Source organism: Eucalyptus grandis, chromosome 10, assembly GCF_016545825.1.
Source record: "Eucalyptus grandis isolate ANBG69807.140 chromosome 10, ASM1654582v1, whole genome shotgun sequence".
In the NCBI taxonomy this organism is placed as follows: domain Eukaryota; kingdom Viridiplantae; phylum Streptophyta; class Magnoliopsida; order Myrtales; family Myrtaceae; genus Eucalyptus; species Eucalyptus grandis.
Window position 1 is genome coordinate 3,560,086 of NC_052621.1, and position 22,050 is coordinate 3,582,135.

Here is a 22,050-nt window from a genome sequence, read left to right on the forward strand (position 1 = left end):
GAGGGCGGTCGCCGCCCGCCTAGCCGAGGCAGCACCGTCGCGGTCCTCAGCCGGAGAGGCCGTCTGCGCCGTGCACCATCGCCGTCGCCCAGCGGGGAGGCTGGGCCAGATCAAGCACTTCTATTGAACTAAAAGGGGATTTGCTTCCAAAGCTGCAGCGAAATGGCATGCCCCGTGGGCATCACAAATAATCGCCCTTCATCTTAACAAGATTCATTGATGAGTGCAACTACCAATGCGGCAGTCGGGCCTCTACTGCGGTGGTTATGTATGACTTCTGCTAACTTGGAAAATATATGATTGTCTTTTATTTCTACGACTAGATTAAACTAGTTTCCTTGCATAAAGTATAAAGTAAACCTTGCTATCGTTGTCGTCCACCTCTTCTTTTTTTTAGCAGGATATAGAGCTAATTCTTTTTAGATTTGGTAGCAACATTAATTTTCTCAAATGGAGATCTAGATCCTTACAGTACTGGGGTTATAAAAACTTGTATGCTTATCTCCATACGGCCATTGGAAGAATAAATTTACATTACTTAATCACACTTAACAATTTGACATCCTTTTCACTCTTAGATCCTGAAGAACAATTCTGACGGTATAGTCACTATCTATACGAAGAAAGGTACAAAACCAGGCCATTTTATCTGTTGCTTGTAACTTGTCTCAAGTGCTCATGAATCCCTCAAGAGAAGGAAACCTACTTAAATTAGGAATATAACTCCAAAGAAGAAAGTATGTTTATAATTTCTTGCTTGTTTAGGGGCCAAACCATAAGCCCCATTTTGATTTGAAATATATCTACTTGGATTAAAAATTTCCTTCACAAGCTCGAAGTCGAGATATATTCTCGTCAGTGGTTATATGTTTTCCAAGTTCATGTTGTTTGGATTTAATACCAAAGATGCAAACTAATCTGGATTAGTTAGTCAAGTGGTGAAATTCCAAAGTGTGGATAGCCAAATATATGCCGATCTTCTTGCTTTGAAACGATGATGTGTTGAATTGCTATTATAGAAAATATGGATGATAAATTGATTCGTTGAATTGCTGTTATACAAAATATGGATGACGAATTGATTCGGGAAGTCCATTTCAATAATAAATAAGAACAAAGACTCCTCTATATCTTACCAAAAAGTTATCCTTGTTTTTCTTTATTCAAATAGAACGAGCCAAATGACTTCACCCAATTTTATATACTTGACAACAAACTCCCAATTAATATTGGACTCCGGTAAAACCTCTGAAACTGCTGGTCTTTTTTAATTGATTAAACATAGATTTTCATTTTATTTTGATTTTCATATTCTGTGGCACAAGTTTATGGATCCACACTCACTCACAGGCTTAGGATCAGTTCTATTTTCCCTCCTAGTAATTTAAACTAATTTCGGGAAACAGCCGTTTGTTTAGTACGGCACCGGAGCACAAATTAATAATTCGTATCTAGACACTCCCTCTCAATTTTCTTCAACATAGTATTCCTGATATCCTATCGATTTTCCTGTTCCATGGTGATCATATTGAGTTACTTTCACATACGTCTTGCGCGTGTAAGGAACCGGCTCGCCCGCTAGAGGCGGCGTTAAGTAATACGTCGTATATGCATTATTGGACCTTCCTAGCACTTTATACTTTTGCAAAAGAACAATTTGAACTAACCACCATCATATTCATTCTAAACATTGCACCAATCAACCCGTGTTTCGAGAATTCCTTCATGCGGTTGAAGAAGAAGTCTCCGTGCGATCCTTTATCGAGCGGCTTTAAGAATTTACTCCCCGGTTCGGCAACAGGAAAGGAATCGTTACGGAATTAGTGCGGCCGACAGGAAAAGAAAGTTTAATCCAAATAGGAAAGTAAGGGTCTGTTTGTTTGTGTTTCTTTTTTTATTTTTGAACGTTTTTTCTGTTTTTTTTCCTAAGAACAAAGGAACAGAAACGCATGCGTTAGATGCGTTTCTGTTCCTTTTTGTTCTTTCATTCCCGAAACAAAAGAAACAGAAATAAGAAACAACAAATTTGTGTTTCTTATTTCTGAAACAAAACTTAGAAATACTTTTTATTTTCTTCTTCTTTTTCTTCTTATTTTCTTCTTCTTATTTTCTTTCTTTTTCTTTCGCCGGTCGCCGGCCTCGCCATGGCCGGCGACCGGCCGACAAGGGCTGGCGGCCTCACCCCTGGCCACGGCGAGGCTCACCGGCCCCGGCGAGGCCGAGCCTCGCCGTAGCCGGGCGAGCTCGGTGTTGCCGGATCTAGGCGAGCTCGAGCTCGCCCAACCAAGGCGAGGCCGACCTCGCACCGGGCTGGGCGAGCTTGATCTCGCCCGGATCCCAGCCGAGGCCGAGCTCGCCCGGCGGCCGCGAGGCTCGGCCTCGGCCGGATCTGGGTGAGTCGGCGTCGCCAGGCGGTGGCCCGCGAGGCCGAGCCTCGCCGCCGGCCGGGCGAGCTCGGCCTCGCCGTGGGCGGGCGAGGCCGGCCCTTGTCGGCTGGTCGCCGGCCATGGCCGAGGCAGGCGACCGGCCAAAAGAAGAAAAAATAAAAAAGGAAAAAAATAAAAATAAAAAATAAAAAAAATTATACAAATTTACCAAACATGTTTCTGTTTATTTTTATTCCCGGAACAAGTTTACCAAACGTGTTTTTTGTTCAAAATTGTTCCCCGGAACAGAAACACTTTTTTCTATTTCTCGTTCCCGGAACAATTTTTAAACAGAAAACGCAAACAAACGCACCCTAACCCATTGGGGTTTTCTTTTCTTTCCCACTATAATTGTCTTAACAAATCGATCAATATTCTCCAATCGGGTCGGCTCTTGTATACAGGCTCAAAGTCAAAGTAAACCTTACCCTCATCTTCCTTTTCCTCTTTTTTGTTTTTTTTGTTTTTGGTTGCAGGATATAGAGTTAATTCATCGTAGGTTTGGTAGCAACGTTATCTTCTCAAATGGACATCGAGATCCTTATAGCAGTGAAGGGTATAAAAAAATTGAATGTTCATCACAGTTCATTGATCCAAAAAGTAAAATTTTACATTACTTAATCACACTTAACATGGAAGAACAATCTTGACAATATAGCCATTGTCTACATAAGGAAAGGTACATAACCGGGGCACCTTATTTGTTGCTTTGCGACTTGTCTCACGTATTTTCTTGCTTGTTTGGTCATCAAACAATAAGCCCTATTTGGATTTTAATTTTCTATTTGAATCGAGTTTCCTTCATGGGCTCAAACTCATCACTAATTATATGTGGTGTAAGTTCCCGTTGTTTGGATTTAAAGATACAAATCGATCCAAATTAGTTGCTCATGCAAGGAAATACCAAAGTGGGGATAGCTGAATATATGCCAATCTTCTCTCTTTGAAACACTCATATGTCGAATTGCTATTACAAAAATTATGGATGCTAACTTGATTCAAGAAGGCCATTTCAATAATAGGTAAGAATAGAATACTAAGTCCTCTGTATCTTACCAAAAAGTTATCCTTGTTTTGGTTTGGTTTGTTCCAAATTTAACTCTTGACCGAACTCATAAATAAAGAAAGATATTCACCATCCAGCCAAGAAGTTAATTCTTTGGTACGGCAACCTAGGACAGTTTTGTCCAACAGGAAAGAAATCATTACGTGAATTAGTGTGGCCTTCAAAGAAAAGAAAATTTAATCCAAATAAGGTAGTGATCCGTTGGGATACCTTTTATTTACCAATATACCTGGTATTACTCGGAGGCTTCTAAGGAGAAGGGCACGTTCTAGCGCTCTATCATCTCAATATCTATCGCTTGGCTAAATCTGTCTTGTTTCTACTAACAAAGACATATTCAGTTACCTTCGGCGCACAACATTGTTATCCATGCAAGCAGATCCCTAATGATTTATACTTAGAGTTAAACCTAATGATTCATTAAACTCCGTCTTAAGGTATCATGAAATGAATCATCATTCATTTTCATTGCTTAACGTACAATACAAATATTTACACAACATATTGCTTAACAAAAAAGAGAAGGAAATAATTTACACAATATTTCTAGCTAATTCTAAGAGATACGCCAAAAAAACAAAAGGGAAATCCTAATCGATAATAAGAGATACACCAAAATTAGAAAAAGAAAATGTGATCTTTAGCAGTTCCATAATATATCGAACCTCTGGTGGTTGGTCTGAAATATGACAATGGGGCGGCAACTCGACAGGCCTAATTTGGCCTCGGCATAGCTCGCTCGGACCGAAAAATAAGTAAGCAAATTTTATTTACGATTAGATGCTTTGATGTGGAGTTAGGCTTGATGCCGCGAGCTCGACCCAATCCTGTATGCCCAATTGAGCAAGTACATAAAGAGGCCTAATAACCCCTCTATCAGCACCTATGTGTTGTGTCACTATTTCAGCCACTTGGCCTCGATTCATGAATCGATAAACGTGATCTTCCTGCCCCTTAGATTCAGGATAGATAGGTCGATAGGCTTCACCTTCTTGTCCCCTAGGATTAGAACTCAAAGGTCGATCTTGATTCGGATTGTTGACGTTAGGGCTATGTGGCACATTTGGCCTATATGGAAAAATTTCCTACATTTGGAGGCAAGATTACATCATAAGGTGTCACGGTATACCCATTTGGAATTGGGCAAACAAGAGGTCCATTTTGATTAGCCACAAAATTGTCGACAAGATTAATATTAATTGGATTAACTTGGTTATTGAAAGATTACGAGTTTGGTTTATTTGTTAGGGAGGGGGCTCAATGGTTTACAAAGAGTATGACGTGGTTACTTAAAGTTTACAATTGACTTTACAAACAGAGAAGTTACATTATGCACGAGAAGTTACAACAATCCTAAAATAGTAGCAATAAAAATACCCACCCAATGATTATCCTTGATTGCTCGATGTCGATATCAATGACTTCATCAATTCAAGGTTCTCGTCAATAACTTCATTTTATGTGTCGTCGATGACTTCATTGGCGAGTTGTTGATTCTCTTCAATTTATCAATAATTCTCTTCATAAATGACCAAACTCTACTATTATCAACTAAATCTATCATTTGTCGATAATAATCATAAGTTTGTCAATTTTTAGGGTAAACAGTAGAAATTTGGGATCATATTTGTCCTGTTGATGAATATAGTGATGATACTAAAGGCGCGTTTGGTAACGTTTCTATTCCGATAAACAATTTTTTAACAAATAGTTTTTTTTTTTTTTGTTTCTATTTCAAGGAACAATTTCTAAGTATAAGAACGCGTTTAGTAACTATAAAAAATTTCTACTCCAAGGACAGAAATGTGTATGGTAAACTTAATCTAATTTTTTTTTTTTAATTTTTTAATTTTTTTTATTTTATTTTTCCTTTTTTCTTCTTTCTTCCTTTTGGCTGATCACCGGCCTCGCCCATGGTCAAGACCAGCCGACGAGGGCCAGCCCGGCCTCGCCCGGCCACAACAAGGCTTGCCGGCCCTCGGCAAGGTTGAGTCTCGCCTTGGTTGGGCCAGCACAAGGTCGGCCTCGCCTTGGCTAGGCGAGCTTGGCCTCATTGGATCTGGGCGAGCTCGAGCTCACCCAACCAAGGCGAGGCCAAGCCTCACTGGGCTGGCGACGCTTCGGCGAGGTCGCGAGCCAAAGAAAAAAAGAAGAAGTGTTTCTCGGAAGTGTTCATAGGAACATGAAACAAGTTTTTCTACTTCTTGTTTCTGTTCTAAATCTATTTCGGGGAACAAAAGTGTAAACAAACGCATTTATGTTCTTTTTTTATTCCCTAGAACAAAAGAACATAAATTTTTGTTCTGAGGAACAAAAACACAAATAAACAAACAGGCCCTAAATTGTCATGACTGCACGTGGCTTGACCATTCAACTCCGTGTATTTCTTGCCCTCTTCTAGATTGTAATGATTTTGTAATGTGCTCGCGATACATATAAAATGCCAAAGCTTCTTTTCGAGGAAGTATGCTTTTGATATAAAAATAGTTTCTAAAGTTGAAGCATGATTCTAGGTAAATAAAATTTTAAAATTTTAATAAAAAAAAAAAAAGTAGTGTGATTCTTTTCTGGGAAGCATGCATTTTTTTCAACTTTTAGGCTAAAAAGAGGTAGTTGGGTTGGATTATAACAAAACAATGAGGATTCATCTAGAAAAGGGTGGTCCTTCTGCGTGATTTAATTTAGAAATGGAACTAAAGTACACATGATATCTTCAGAATATCAACACTGACCGTAAATTCTGGCAAAAGCAAAAGGAAAAGTGGATTCTGTCATTGGATAGGGAGTAAACCTCCCCCACTAGAGGATTCAACGTGCGACCATCAAAAGACTAAGTGATTGTCCAAGCCATGAAAGCAGAGCTATGCATCAATTACACTACTTATGCGCCGGTTAGAATGCGAAGATGTGGTCTAATTTGAATTTAGCACATTTCCTTGCAATTGCATCATGGGATCCAGTGAATTCCACGTAAAATCCACCTATGATGAATCAAATGTATTATGTGTGTACATGTACCAGATATATTCATGAAAGTGTCAAGTTTAACAAGTGTCTTGACTTTGAAATTGCTTGAGTAATGAAACACCCACAACATCAACCGGGTTCTTAAAATAAATCCATAATGCAAGGTTTAAAAATTTAAAATAATTTACTAAGGAAATAATGGTCATTTCATTCAAATCCATCGCTTGTGTTTGAAATAATTGCATAATAGTTTTTAGAATATTATGAGAATAAGTCACAAATTCTTAAAGAAATAGTTTTCACGACAATTTATAGTTATTTGTAATTTGGTTTTATATGTTTCATAATAAACTATTATTCTTATAATACATTAATGACGATTACGCAATCATTTCTCTAGTGAATATCATCAACTAACCTACTTCTACCAGTGCAAGCCCCTTTATGCTTTACAATTAGGCTTGACAATCACGCGTGGACAACTTGCCAATAATCTGAAGGCCTTTAAAGTTTCAAAGGTCAATTATTTGCTAGAATATATACTTTATACTTTTGCAATTAGGCCCTCACAATCACGCGTGGACAACCGGCCAATAATCTGAAGGCCCTTTAAAGTTTCAAAGGCCGGATAACATATTTAAATACCCCGTCTAAGCAGTTAATTTTTAATCTCATCGCATGATTACGCGAAATACGTGATGGTTTTAAGCTGAGTATATGGAAGGTTTTGCTTTTTACTGTCTCTTTTTTTTTTTTTTTTTTTTTGGTAACATTTGAAATTTGACTTTTATTTATTTATCATGAAAAAAATGAAATATTTAAAATCTTAGCCCTCAGCTAACGCTCCGACCAGCCCTTTCCCCACATATTCTCCAGCCTTCCCATCACGTATCACCCTCACCATCGTCCATCGCGTCGTGGGAGATAATGTGATTGAAGAGCACGGAACGGGCAAACAGGGCAATTGCATTTTCCTCCGAAGAGGCCTAGAGTCAATCCAACTCCCGGACAGAAAACGAACGAAATTAAAGCTGCAATCGAGAAGCATAACGAAGGCATCCAATCGCAACTCATTCACGAGTGCGAGAACCTGCTGTGGCCGCAAGATCCCATAACAAATAAAGCAATAGAACAAGCAACTCGAGGGCCAAATCACACCGGCTCTGCCGAAGCAGCTCGCGAAGCATTGCGATCATGTCCTTCTTCAGGAGGTGCCCGAAGGTGGAGCAGCAGCCCAGCACAAGCGACTGCAGGTCCTTGCTGCTGGACTGCTTTAGCGCCCGCACGACTCGGATGGCTTGAGGCTGAGGGTCCTCCCCTCTAGAGTGACTTTAGGCGTTTTATTTTACAACCCATTTTAGATTGGGCCTTCAAATTTGAGGTGCTCCATATATAACCTGTTTAAGCAATTTTGAGTTAATAAATGAGTTCAAAACCCATTTTAATAGACCTACAGCACTAAATATAAATAAGCTATAAGTCGGAACCAATTACCCGAATTAACCGTTTTGCCCCCTTTCAATTTATTTCATTTTTAAATGTAGTTTCTTGGAAGCCCCTAAGACTTTTAAGTCCAGATCCGTCCTGCTTTTATTTCTCCGCGCCATCAAGCATAAAAACTTCCATCTTTCGTAGTTGACCCAATCGAGGGAAGAAAATACTGGATACATGTACAATGTACATGCACGTGCCTCGCGTGCATGGGTGATATGATTAGCACGCCAACATGAAGCACGAGGGAATCTGGAAATTGATCGAAGGGCGAGATGCGTTTGTGGTCCAAATCGATGTTTCTGTCGAACTAATGTTCTAGTCATCGGGTCCCTCCGCCGACGCATAAAGCTTACAGTCTTATAGCCACTGGATAATCGCACATGAATTCACTGTTGTCGACCTCTGACCTTTAAGTGAGTGGTAGATTAGCTTTATTGATAAAGAAGGCATTGTCCCATGATGTGAACCACTGGGTTCGTGCTTTTGTTCTTCATCGATCCTGACCGTTATTCTGCATGTGATGATCGTTGATATACCGAAGAAATACAGAAAAAAAAAAAGATGTAGATTTTGGAAAGATTTCAATTTAGACGTCTCATCAACGTTGACACGTGCTTGAATGATTAGAAATCACTTGAAGCTTTGTGGTAGGATCATTCGACAAAAGTTCTTGGTTCTTTTGTCCATATTAGAATGAACTTCCTAAGGCAGCTTCGTGGTAGGACTAGTCAACAAAACTTTTTTTTCCCACTCGAGAAGAATTCTACGTCCGGATAATTTGACAAGGCAGGGAAGTCAAGTTCACATTGCAAGGTGTATATACATCGCACCATCATGTCTAAACACTTAAATTTTCAGGCAAGCCGCCTGAAATCCCAATTGCCTTCGAACCTATCTATTCTTTTTAGGTCTCTTTTTTCTCCTCCCTTTTGTCACGTACCTGCTTCATCTTGCGCAAATTATGACTACAAACCCCGGAATGTCTTCACACCGTCGCCTTTGGATCGCTCTGCTTTTGCTCTCGGCGTCTGTTGCTACTGCACATGACTTAGACGATGTCGATATTCCAAAGCTGGGGATGTCCCGTCCAAAGTTCTTGCTAGACCCGGCACGCGCAGTTCAAGCTTTGGTCGCAGAGGACTTTGTGACTTTCTTCTACAACCAAACCCTCGATCATTTCAACTATAGACCAGAAAGTTACACTGCCTTCAATCAAAGATATGTGGTCAATTCCGAGTACTGGGGTGGCGCGGATTCTGGCGCACCGATCTTCGCCTTTCTTGGTGCAGAAGCACCCATTGATGGCGATATAGCTAATGCCGGGTTCCTCACAGATAATGCTGCTCAATTTAGAGCACTCCTGGTATACATTGAGGTAATTTACAAAAGAAAAGTCTGAAATCGCGTCACTACTCTTACTTGATGCTCTCACTGAAGTCCATTTATGTTGTAAAATTTATTATCCTTGTAGCATCGGTTCTATGGAAAATCTATCCCCTATGGAATGACATTAGAAAGAGCCCTTGGCGACGCCGACACCCGCGGATATTTCAGCTCTGCCCAAGCGCTCGCCGATTACGCGGAAATTCTCATCCACTTAAAGCAGAAATTGAAAGCCGAACATTCTCCTATAATTGTTTTTGGAGGATCGTATGGGGGAAGTAAGTGACTATATTCTCACTAACATCTTACACACCCCACATACATACATATAGCTTACATGGTGGTTAATTTCCATTTATAAAACCCAGTTACAAAATGGGTCGAAAACTCTGAGTACTTACTTCATTATGAATTTCAATGAATATCAATCTTTAGTGTTAGCTTCGTGGTTCCGGCTGAAGTATCCTCACGTGGCACTTGGAGCTTTAGCTTCATCCGCCCCGATTCTCTACTTTGACGACATCATTCCTCAGGATGCGTACTATTCAGTAGTCGCAAAAAGCTTTTTGGTAAGATCTATTTGCTCTGTATTTTCCCCTTCTGTTTCCATTGCCATGCGTTTCTATGTTAAATCGATTGCCTAACAAATTTGTTCTACGAGATTTTGTAGGAAAGTAGTTCTTCTTGCCACCAAACGATAAGACAATCCTGGGAAGAACTCGATAGAGTTGCTTCTGAGCCTCGTGGTCTCACGAAGTTGAGCAACGCCTTCAAAACTTGCAGGTGGAAATGGCTTCTCTTTTAACTGATTCTGAATGTAATAATAAAAGCTCTAACTCTGTTATTTTCCTTCTGTTTAGTCCCCTGCAAAGTTCATCAGAGCTCAAGAAGTACCTGAAATTGCTGTACGTACAAGTGGTTCAATACAACGATCCATCCGCACAACCCTTGAAACTTATGTGCGATGCCATTAATGGAGCTCCTCCAAGAAAAGGCCTACTGCAGAAAATCTTCGCGGGCCTCGTTGCCATCAATGGCAACTTAACATGCTATGTCAATCCTTCTGGTTCGGATGCTCAAACTCCTTCGGGATGGTTTTGGCAGGTGGGTAATATGTACCTACCACCGATATATGCGACTTGCATTTTCATCACATTACTTTTTATTGCTTTGTTAGCAAAAATTAATAAGATGGTTGTCCCATCGAGTCAAGTCGAGTCAAATCAATATGATTATTCACTACTCAAGTCTAGCTCTTCTCAATTATCTGCTAACACCTACCTGCTAGTGGTGGGCTTGAATTTTGAGGCTCGAGTTCACCTGCATGAAGTGTTTTTAGGCTCAAGGCAAACCTAATTTCATCTGTTCTTGAAAAGCAAGTTTTAGCTTAAGAGTCATAAAAACTAAGCTCGAGGCTGGAAAGAAAGGATCAGATGTGTGCTTCTAATGTTTTTCTCCCCTCTTTTGGAATGATCTGATTCTCTAATGTCCTAAATGGCTAAAGATAGCTAAAGTACTTAGAAATCGATCCTGTTCTCAAACTATTCAGGGTGCAGTTGGACTCAAAAAGAATCGAGCTGAGTTTGATTAGGCAGTCCATAATGTATTTGAGCTCGAACACGCCATGCATAGTGGCTTGACTCTCTTACACCATATACTAAGAGAGATCTGCGCAATTTTCCTTTTCTTGAGTCTACTTTTTTTCAGAGAAATATTCCTGCTCCTTTTGTTGGACTGAAGAGAGCTCGTCTGGCTTTTTGCAGACATGCAGTGAGATGGCGTTCCCTATCGGCATTACCAGAAACACTATGTTTCCACCAGAACCTTTCAATCTAAACAGCTTCAGCAATGCCTGCAAAAGTGAGTTCGGCGTCCCAGCTCGACCGCGTTGGGTCACTACCTATTTCGGCGGTCATGTAGGTCACTCTGCAAATCAAATAAATTTGGCTGTTTTTTTTTCCTCCCTCTTGTTGATCAATTTCTGCGCAAAACCAGAAGAAATGGCTTCAGACCTCAGCAATCCCAGATGTTAATTAAATTTTCACTAATTTCCTCAGTGACGATGAAAAATTGCAGGACATAAAACTAATACTACATAGGTTCGCTAGCAATATAATATTCTCCAATGGACTTCAAGATCCTTATAGCAGCGGCGGGTATGTGCAGCATCGAAGCTTATAGGTTTTCTATGAAACATCACTTTCTTTATCAAGTTTAATGATGATTCACATTCATCAATTATATCATAGGGTCCTGAAGAATATTTCTAGCACCGTTGTCGCGATCTACACAGCCAAAGGTATATGCTCGACCTAATTTGTCTCGTACCAAAGTTATATACTGTTTTTGAACTCAGAAATTAATTCTCACTTTGATTTGCAAAATATTTTCTACGTAGGTTCTCACTGTTTGGACATACTCGGAGCTGACAAGAGCGATCCAGATTGGTTGGTCGAGCAGCGCAAAACCGAGGTCAAGATTATGAAAAAATGGCTCGCCAAGTACTATGCAGATCTACACGCTTTCGGAAATTGATCTCACATGTAAAAGTTATGAATATATAGTGGTAATATGACTAGGAATAAAGCTATTACATAAGTTTTGTACCATCTCGGCCAATTTGATCTCGAAGATTTACATCGTTCGCCGCAATAAACCTCATGGGTTTTTCTCGGATGCACTACCTCATCATTTATGCTTGCCTGGATAGTTTACCTATTTAGTTTATCCAATCAAGATCAACAACAACAACAACAAAAGCATTCCATAACTATCTTATTAATAAAAATATTACATATTTAAAAAATAAAAGGAAAAGACGAATAAATTTATTCATGATAATTATTACATATCACGCATCAGCTTATTTGGTAACCCAGGAAACCCCGAAAGCCGACAGCCGGCGGGAAGAACCTGAGGCTGACGCAAGCTGGCCACCACACTCACGCCAGTGGTTAAGTCACCAAGTAACGCCACTAGGATTTGAACTTGGCACCTTTCGTGGGAGGCACAAAGTTCAAACCAACTGTGCCACCGCAGTGGGTGGTATGAAACGTTAATAATTTATATCTAGAATCTTGATAAATATTAAAGAGGACACGTATGTATGTGGATTCTGTTTGGATCCATTACAGGTAAAATCTTAATCAAGAGGGGAAACTTCATAGGTCTAATTTTAGGGAGAGAAATGTTTAAAATGCACCGAGGATGAATACTTCGAGTCATACAAAGTTAACTAATCAGTGTTTTTGTAGTCAAATTTAATGTATATTTCTTTTTGACTGAAACAACGACATAATTATTTACATAAGAATGACTTCTTTCCATCTCACCCAAAGCCAAACATTCGGCAAAACGAAACTGATGTATTGACATAAAACATGATACGTTCCTCATGTTTTACAAAAGGTTAATCCTCCTTATCCCCGCTGAGGCCTACAATGTGCAATCGACAAAATTAAAGGTGATCAAGACGTGTAGATCGGAGAAATCAGTTAAAAGAGACCCTCAATTACTGTCACGATATCACCAAAAGAATTTGAAAAATAGGGATGCATTTGACCGAATCCAAGAGGCTCTTGAATGACTCATGATCTCCGGAGTCATGCTAGTTACAGTTATACATTATACACTTTAGCCAAAACATGTGTATGGAGCATTTACTTACAATAAAATTAACAACTATTTATTTTCTACATAGAATAGAGATTTCGTTTGGCTGAAGCGAGAAATAATAGACTTGATATTGCAATCAAACATACTCCTAGCAAACTATATTACATTTAGTGCTCCTAGCAAAAACTATATTAGATTGAGATCAAGTGGCTTCGCATGTATATGATATGTATATGATGTACGTAAGAATATTTAGAGAACAAGCGCTCAATTCCCGTAAACCATCGACCAGGACGGCAAATGCCTATATATGCTTATGAAGGTGTCTCGTTCCATGTCCTCCTTAGTTTGGAATTCTTCGTAAACATCCTTCTTGTACCCACTGCACACTATGACTCTTTCTTGGCTCTCTTCGATCGTCTCCTTCATTTTGTCCGCAGCATCAATTTCTGGACAGAGACTTTACACTCCAACGCTCAGTCTACACCGTGAAGACGTCCTTCGAGATACTAAACAGGCAATTAGGGATCCCGTAAAAAAACAACTTTAAAACCTTCTTCTTCAACCAAACACTCGATCATTTCAACTACAAACCAGAGAGTTACACCACATTCAAACAGAGATAATTTATCAACTCCAACTACTGAGGCGGCGCGCATTCTAGTGCGCCGATCTTTGTTCTCCTCGGTACCGAATCACCACTCGACGAAGCCCCAGCCGTGGTTGGGTTTCTGACCCATAACGCCGCCCAATTCCAAGCTTTATTAGTTTATATTGAGGTAGTACATATGAGTTCTACTATTTCCTTCTAAGTCCATGCATGAATGTTCCTTTTGTCTAACCAAAGCTGCTAACCACGTAGTTAAATTCTTCTCTTCTCGTGGATTTTTTTCTTGTCAGCACCGGTATTATGGTGAGTCAATTCCACTTGGGATGAGCTTCTAAGAAGCTCTCAAAGATCAAGATATTCGTGGGTATTTTGGCTCGGCCCAAGCTTTGGCCGATTATGCAGCCATTGTCATGCACGTTAAGGAGGAACGAAACGCCCATAAATCTCCAGTTATCGTGGTGGGAGGATCATAATGAGGAAGTAAGTGCATTGGGTATAATATCCCGTTAATATTTGTGAGCATCAACCGCGGAATATATTTTTTTTTTCCCAGTTTGTGCTGCCTTCCAATTAGATTCAGTCTCATTCCAAACTTATTGTGCGTGTGCATATGTTAGAAACAGAAAAAAGGATCCTGAAAACTATATATACGCATTCCGAGACGGGTAAGTAAAATTACCGATAGTATAAATATTATGTAAAATATTCAGTTGTTACTACCCTTCATTATCCATGAAAATAACAGTCTCTTATTTACGTTAAAAAGATATATCATCTTATTATATTAAGTTCTTACATTCTAATAGCTAAAGCGAATTTTAGTGCTTGCTTCATGGTTCCTGCTAAAATATCCACATGGGGCCCTCGGAGCTCTAGCCTCATTTGGGTTGGCCTTGGCGGGTACACACTGTACCGATATCATGAACGGATCTTAGTTTACTACGATCAGTTGAAACCGACTTGGATTGATTATGAAAAAAAAAGCTAATTTCAAACTCGAGTGATGAACGAACAACTCCAAGATTCGGCATAATATGCGGTTTTCTATAACAACTCCAGGATTGACCTGAAGAACTTATCCTACTGAAAATGGCATTCTTGGCAAAATATTTGCAGATGTTGTTTTCTATAACAATAACTCCACAAGATGTTGGAAGTTTGTTTGTAAAACAAACTAAAGGTGCATTTGTTTCACAGAAAACACAATGATAAAGGAAAATGTTTTCTGGGAAAACATTTTCCAATAATATGGTTTGTTTTCATTTGTTTGGTGATGTATAATTGAAAAAAATTTCTACCATTTGTATCCCATTAAAAAATAATCACACTTCATCACAAGAAAAAAAAAATGAAGAAGCAAAAACTCACTGACCGTCCTTGTGGCCGATGACGGGTGAAGAAGAAGCAAAAGAAAAAGGAAGAAAAAGAAAAAGAAGCAAATTCGAATTTTTATTTTTATTTTTAAAAAAATATCCAAATTTTAATTTTTTTTTTAAAAATAAAAATTTCAATTTCAATTTTTTTAAAATATATTTCATAAGAATAATTGTTTATAAACCAAGCATCAAATCTAAGCTTTGGTAGATTCGAAAACGTTTTCCGGTCATTTCAAAGGGGAAATCATTTTCCTGAATTTAAGTTTTGTTAGGAAAACATTTTCCGTTGACTAGGAAAAAAATTTTTCTATTGACTCATTTTCCTAAGCGACCCAAACGCCAGAAAATGAGGAAAATGTTTTCCTTGAAAATGTATTCTGTGAAACAAGCGTATCCTAAGTGTGTGTTTTCTTGTCCCACATAGAAGATGTGGGCCGGTTAATAAGTGTTAGCGCTCTTAAACGTGTTCAAAGAAAAAATATTGGGTATGGGCTAAATCCCACAATACTCGCATGTAGTTGCATGATTTTGGCGAGATTATTAGGCGCACTTATCATTAACCCCTTTATTTTTATTTTATTTCGTACGGTTATCTTATTAACATTTATTATTTCAAAGGTTGTTTTTTGTTTACTAAGTATATTTAGAAATTATGAAAAATCTGAGTTTTATTTATTTAAAATGTATTATTTTTATTATTTCGAATTTTTTATGTGTTTCTTTTCAAGACAGCCTTTGGAAATTTCACTTGTTTAGTTTGCAACAATTCCAGAAGGGTTGCGTTTGTTCATTTTGCAACTCCTTAACGAAGGGATGTCTTTGTTCAATTTGCAACCTTTGGCAAAAAGTTATCTATGTTATTTAAGATCAATTTATAAATATATATGAGATCATTTTCAAGTCTTTTTTCCAAAATTATAGCCATCTTTTCAATTTTTTCCTAGAGAGATCCTGAAAAAATACTAAAATTGCTATTTAGTAATCTCATTTGAGATTTTGTTATATCTTGGAGGATATTTGCTAGTGATCATTGACAACTTTGTGGAGCAAATAAATCCTTTAAAAAAAAAAGTGATATCATGTATCAAAGTCTGACTTGATTGCTCTATTGCCATATTTTTCCAACACATGCTATCTCAAATCCTCCCACTCATGTATATCCAGAGTACTTTGGGTTTGAGGTGGCAGGTATGGTACTCTATATCTTAATCTTTAAGCATTAAAGGAGGCCAATGGGCCTTGACAGTTTGGGAGGGCTTGGATAATGCATTTCGATGTCATGGGTGGATTCGAACCTGGTTGAGTTTTGATTACTTCTAAGCGGACAGCGTTAGGAAAACTGTTCCCTCTCTGCGTCCGAGTGATAATACAATTACGATCGACTTGGACAATGGCATTTTTGTTCCATTACAGGGATCATTAGGTCTATGCTCAGGCCGATCCAAGAACACCTATCAATCAATTCTATTTTAATTGCACCACCCCCTTCTTGAAAAATTCCTTGTAAAATTTGGTAGCGTCTAACAAACTCACACTTCTATTGAACTAAAAGGGGGATTTGCTTCAAAGCTGCAGCGAAATGGCATGCCCCATCTTGACAAGATTCATTGATGAGCACAACTACTAATACGGCAGTCGGGCCTCTACTACGGTGATCATGTGTGACTTCCGGTAACTTGGAAAATATATGTTTGTCTCTTATTTCTATGACTAGATTAAACTAGTTTCTTTATATAAACTTTAAAGTAAACCTTTCTTCTGTTCAAAAAAAAAGTAAACCTTTCCATCGTTGTCGTCCACCTCGTCTTTTTTTAGCAGGATATATAGCTAATTCTATGTAGATTTGGTAGCAACGTTAATTGTCTCAAATGGAGATCTAGATCCTTACACTACCGAGGCTATTTAAACTTGTATGTTTATCTCCATACGCCCATTGGAAGAATAAATTTTCACATTACTTAATCACGCTTAACAATTTGATATCGTTTTCAATCTTAGATCCTGAAGAACAATTTTGATGGTATAGTCACTATCTATATAAAGAAAGGTACAAAACCAGGCCATTTTATTTGTGCTCGCGACTTATCTCAAGTACCTGTGAATCCCTCGAGAGAAGGAAACCTACTCAAATTAGGAATATAAGTCCAAAGAAGAAAGTATATACATAATTTCTTACATGTTTAGGGGTCAAACCATAAGCCTATTTTGATTTGAAATATCTACTTGGATTAGCTTTGCTTCACAAGCGAAATCGAGATATATTCTCATCAATGGTTATATGTTTTGCAAGTTCATGTTGTTTGGATTTAATACCAAAGATCTAAACCGATCTGGATTAGTTGGTCGAGCGTGAAATTCCAAAGTGTGGATAGCCGAATATATGCCGATCTTCTTGCTTTGAAACGATGATGTGTTGAATTTCTATTACAAATGTGGATAATGAATTGATTCGTTGAATTGCTATTACAGAAAATATGGATGACAAATTGATTCGGGAAGGCCATTTTAATAATAAATAAGAACAAAGACTCCTTCATATCTTACAAAAAAGTAGTAAGTACACTATCGGTGTCAAAATTTGTGTACGTCACTCACTTTAGTACCAAAAGTTTATGTCGGATCATTTAAGTGCCAAATCGAAGGAAAAAAAATCACTTTGGTGCCACCATCGAGAGATTTCAGCCAAAATGATTATGTGGCTTTTATATTTAAAAAAAATGACATAGCTTTTAAACGACATCGTTTTGCCATCCTAAGTGGATGGCCTCACAAAAACGATGCCGCACAACTCATTTTGGGATTTTTTTTTTTATTTGGAGATTGAAATTAGGGTTCCAATCCTCATCAGCTGTTGACCTAGCTTGCTCGGCCGCCGTCGCTCGGCCACAGCTTGAGGCACGTGAGGTTCCTGCCTTGAGCAAGATCAACACGAGCACGTCATCGCCGATGCTCAACGACTTGCGCCAAGTCGAACTCGCGATTTCTGTGTGAGCCTCGTGACCGAGTCGAACTCGCGTGAACAGCACCAGGACCACGTCCAGCAGCTCCGAGTGGGCATGGAGGGCGAGCCTTTGGCAGCTCTGGCCTTCGATCGCAAGCCAGCGACGACACACGAGGGAGCACCAGCCCTAGTTGCCGAAGCCTAGGTACTAGAAGACGCAGGCCAGACACTCGTCAAGGAGTTGGAGATGGAGAGGGAGAGATCGAGAGCGGCACACTCGTCGACGGCCTCCCCGAGCACCGGCCAGATCACGACCTTTGACTTGGCCGCCAAGTGGCCATTGTCGAGGTCGGAGCTACGGCTGCCGAGCGCGGGGCCATCGAGGACGGCGACGGCGAAGATTTAGAGTTTTGAATTGGGGGAGACACACCAAACGACATCATTTTGTTATTTAAATGCTAATTATACTCTCCGGTAAGCCACATTAGCTTCAAAAATTAATAAAAAAGTGTCACGTCAGATTTCTGGTCAACCAGATCGGAGCTGGCACTAAAATGATCATTTTTCAAACTTTTTGGCACTTAAGTGATCCGACAAAAACTTTTGGCAACAAAATGAGCACCGTACACAACTTTTGACACTGATAGTGTACTTACCCCCACCAAAAATTATCCTTGTTTTTCTTTATTCAAATAGAACGAGCCAAATGACTTCACTCGATTTTATATTTGAGCCATGTACCTGACAACAAACTCCCAATTAATTTTGGACTCCGGTAAAACCTCTGAAATTGCTGGTCTTTTTGATTGATCAAGCATAGATTTTCATTTTATTTTGATTTTCATATTCTGTGGCACAAGTTTATGGATCCACACTCACTCACAGGCTTGGAATCAGTTCTATTTTCCCTCCTAATAATTTAAACTGATTTCGGGAAATAACCGTTTGTTTAGTATAGTACCGGAGCATGAATTAATGATTCGAATCCTGACACTCCCTCTCAATTTTCGTCGACATAGTATTCCTGATATCCTATCGGTTTTCCTAATCCACAGTGATCATCCTGAGTTACTTTCACATACTGTTTTGCACGCGTAAGGAACCGGCTCGCGCACTAGAGGCGGCGTTAAATAATACGTCGTATATGCGTTATTGGTCCTTCCTAGCACTTTATACTTTTTGCGAAAATGAATTTGAACGAACCACCATCATATTCATTCCAAACATTGCACAAATCAACCCGCGTTTCGAGAATTCCTTCATGCGGTTGGAGAAAGAAGTCTTCGATGCGATCCTTTATCGAGCGGCTTCAAGACTCTACTCCCCTGTTCGGCAACAGGAAAGATATTATTACGGAATTAGTGCGGCCGTCAAGAAAAGAAAGTTCAATCCAAATGGGAAAGTAACCTATTGGTATTTTGTTTCTTTCCCAATACACTTGTTTTAACAAATCGATCAATATCCTCCAATCGGACCGGCTCTTGTATACAGGCTCAAATTCAAAGTAAACCTTAACATCGTCTTCCTCTACCTCTTTTTTTGTTCTTGGTTGCATGATATAGAACTAATTCATCGTATGTTTGGTCGCAACGTTATTTTCTCAAATGGACATCGAGATCCTTATAGCAGCGAAGGGTATTAAAATATTGAATGTTCATCACTGTCCATCCATCCGAAGAGTAAAATTTCACATTACTTAATCACACTTAACAATTGGATCTCTTTTTCAATTTTAGGGTCCTGAAGAACAATCTAGATGGTATAGCCATTGTCTACACAAGGAAAGGTACATAATCAGGGCACTTTATTTGTTGCTTCGCGGCTTGTCTCACATATTTTCTGGCTTGTTTGGTTATCAAATAATGAGCCCTATTTGGATTTTAATTTTCTATTTGAATCGAGTTTCCTTCAAGGGCTCAAACTCAAAATATATTCTCATCACTAATTATATGTTTTGCAAGTTCCCATTGCTTGGATTGAAAGACACAAATCAGTTACTTTAGGCGCACAACATTTTTCATCAATGCAAGCAGATCCCTACATGAAAAATATCATCATTTTGAATGAAGACAAAGGAATTTATACTTAGAGTTAAACCTAATTATTCATTAATCTCCTTCTTAAGGTATCGAACCTCTGGTAGTTGGTTTGAGATGTGACAATGGGGCGGCAACTCAACAGGCCTAATTTGGCCTCAGCATAGCTCGCTCGGACCGAAAATTAACTAAGCAATTTTTTTTTTTTATGGTTAGATGCTTTGATGTGGAGTTAGGCTCGACGCCGCAAGCCCAACCTGATCCTATCCGCCCATTTGAGCAAGTCTATAAAGAGGCCTAATAACCCCTCTGTCAGCACCTACTTGTTGTATCACTATTTCAGCAATTTGGTCTCGATTCATGAATCGATAAACTTGATTTTTCTGCCCCTTAGATTCAAGATAAATAGGCCGATAGGCTTGACCTTCTTGATTAGAACTCAAAGATCGCTCTTGATTCGGATTGTCAATATTGGGCTAATTGGCACATTTGGCCTATATGGGAAAAATTCCTACATTTGGAGGTAAGATTGCATCATAAGGTGTCACAGTATCCCCATTTGGAATTGGCCCAACAAGAGGTCCATTCTGTGAAATATTTTGATTAGCCATATAATTTTCGACAGGATTAACATGAACTGGAGTAGCTTGGTTATTGAAAAATTACGTTTTGTTTCTTTGTTAGGAAGGGCTCTAGGTTTACAAAAAGTATGATAAAGTCTACAATTGATGTTACAAATAGAGATTACGAATAGTTTTTAAAAAAGAAATAACCTTTTAGTGGTTGCAAGAAGTTACATTATCCACTAGAAGCTACTCGGCAGTCTCCTATTATAGCAATACTTTTTTTATAAGAAATTACAACAATCCTAAAATAGTAGCAATAAAAATAACCACCCAATGATTATCCTCATTGCTCGACGTCGATATCAATGACTTCATCAATTCAAGGTTCTCATCGATAACTTCATCTTATGTGTCGTCGATGACTTCATCAGCGAGTTGTCGATTCTCTTCAAATTTATCAATAATTATCTTCATAAATGACTATCATTTGTCGATAATAATCAAGAGTTTGTCAATTTTTAGGGTAAACAGTAGAGATTTGGGATTATTTTTGTCCCGTTGATGAATACAGTGATGACAATAAATTGCCACGATTGCACGTCGCTTGACCATTCAACTCCGTGTGTTTCTTGCCCTCTTCTAGATGGTAATGATTTTGCAATGTGCTCGCGATGCATATAAAATGTCAAAGCTTCTTTTCAAGGAATTATGCTTTTGATATAAAAATTGTTTCTAAAGTTGAAGCATGATTCTCAGTAAATAATACAAAAAAGATAGTGTGATTCTTTTCTAGGAAGTATGCATTTTCTTACTTTTAGGCTAAAAAGGTAGTTGGGTGGGTTAATAACAAAATGATGAGGATTCATCTAGAAAGGGTGGTCCTTCTGCGTAATTTAGAAATGGAACTAGAGTACACACAATTATCTTCAGAAGATCAACACCGACCGTAAATTCTGGTTAAAGAGAAAAAGAAAAGTGGATTCTTTCATTGGATAACCTTCCCCAGCCATAGGATTCAGCGTGCGAGCATCAAAAGACTTAAGTGATTGTCCAAGCCATGAAAGCAGAGTTATGCATCAATTACATTACTTATCCGCGCGTCAGAGCCCAAAGATGTGGTCTAATTTGAATTTAGTGCATTTCCTTCGTTGGATCCAATGAATTCCACATAAGATCCACCTATGATGAATCAAATGTATTATGTGTGTACGTGTAATTCATGAAAGTGTCAAGTATAGAAAGGGTCTTGATTTTGAAATTGCTTGAGTAACGAAACACCCACAACATCAACCGGATTCTTCAAATAAATCCATAATACAAGGCTTAAAAAATTTAAAATAATTTACTAAGGAAATAATGGTCATTTCAATCAAGTCCATCGCTGCAGTGCTTTGAAATGATTCCGTTGATCAAATCAGATTCTATAAATCATTTTAAACATATTGAATATCATCAACGAACCCAATACTGACTTCTGCCAGTGCAAGCCCCTTTATACTTTTGCAATTAGGCGCTCGCAATCACGCGGGGACAACTTGCCAATAATCTGAAGGCCCTTTAAAGTTTCGAA

General features: G+C 38.8%; 1 protein-coding gene across 1 annotated transcript; it reads left to right on the forward strand.

The window, feature by feature from the left end:
- Positions 1-8,780: 8,780 nt before the first annotated feature.
- LOC104421242 (lysosomal Pro-X carboxypeptidase) lies at positions 8,781-12,012 on the forward strand. The gene is made up of 9 exons (XM_010033130.3): positions 8,781-9,328; positions 9,425-9,614; positions 9,772-9,905; positions 10,007-10,119; positions 10,197-10,440; positions 11,100-11,252; positions 11,413-11,492; positions 11,586-11,635; positions 11,735-12,012. Exons 1-9 carry the CDS (start codon positions 8,915-8,917, stop codon positions 11,869-11,871), a joined length of 1,515 nt encoding a protein of 504 aa, XP_010031432.2. The 5' UTR covers positions 8,781-8,914; the 3' UTR covers positions 11,872-12,012.
- Positions 12,013-22,050: the final 10,038 nt, after the last annotated feature.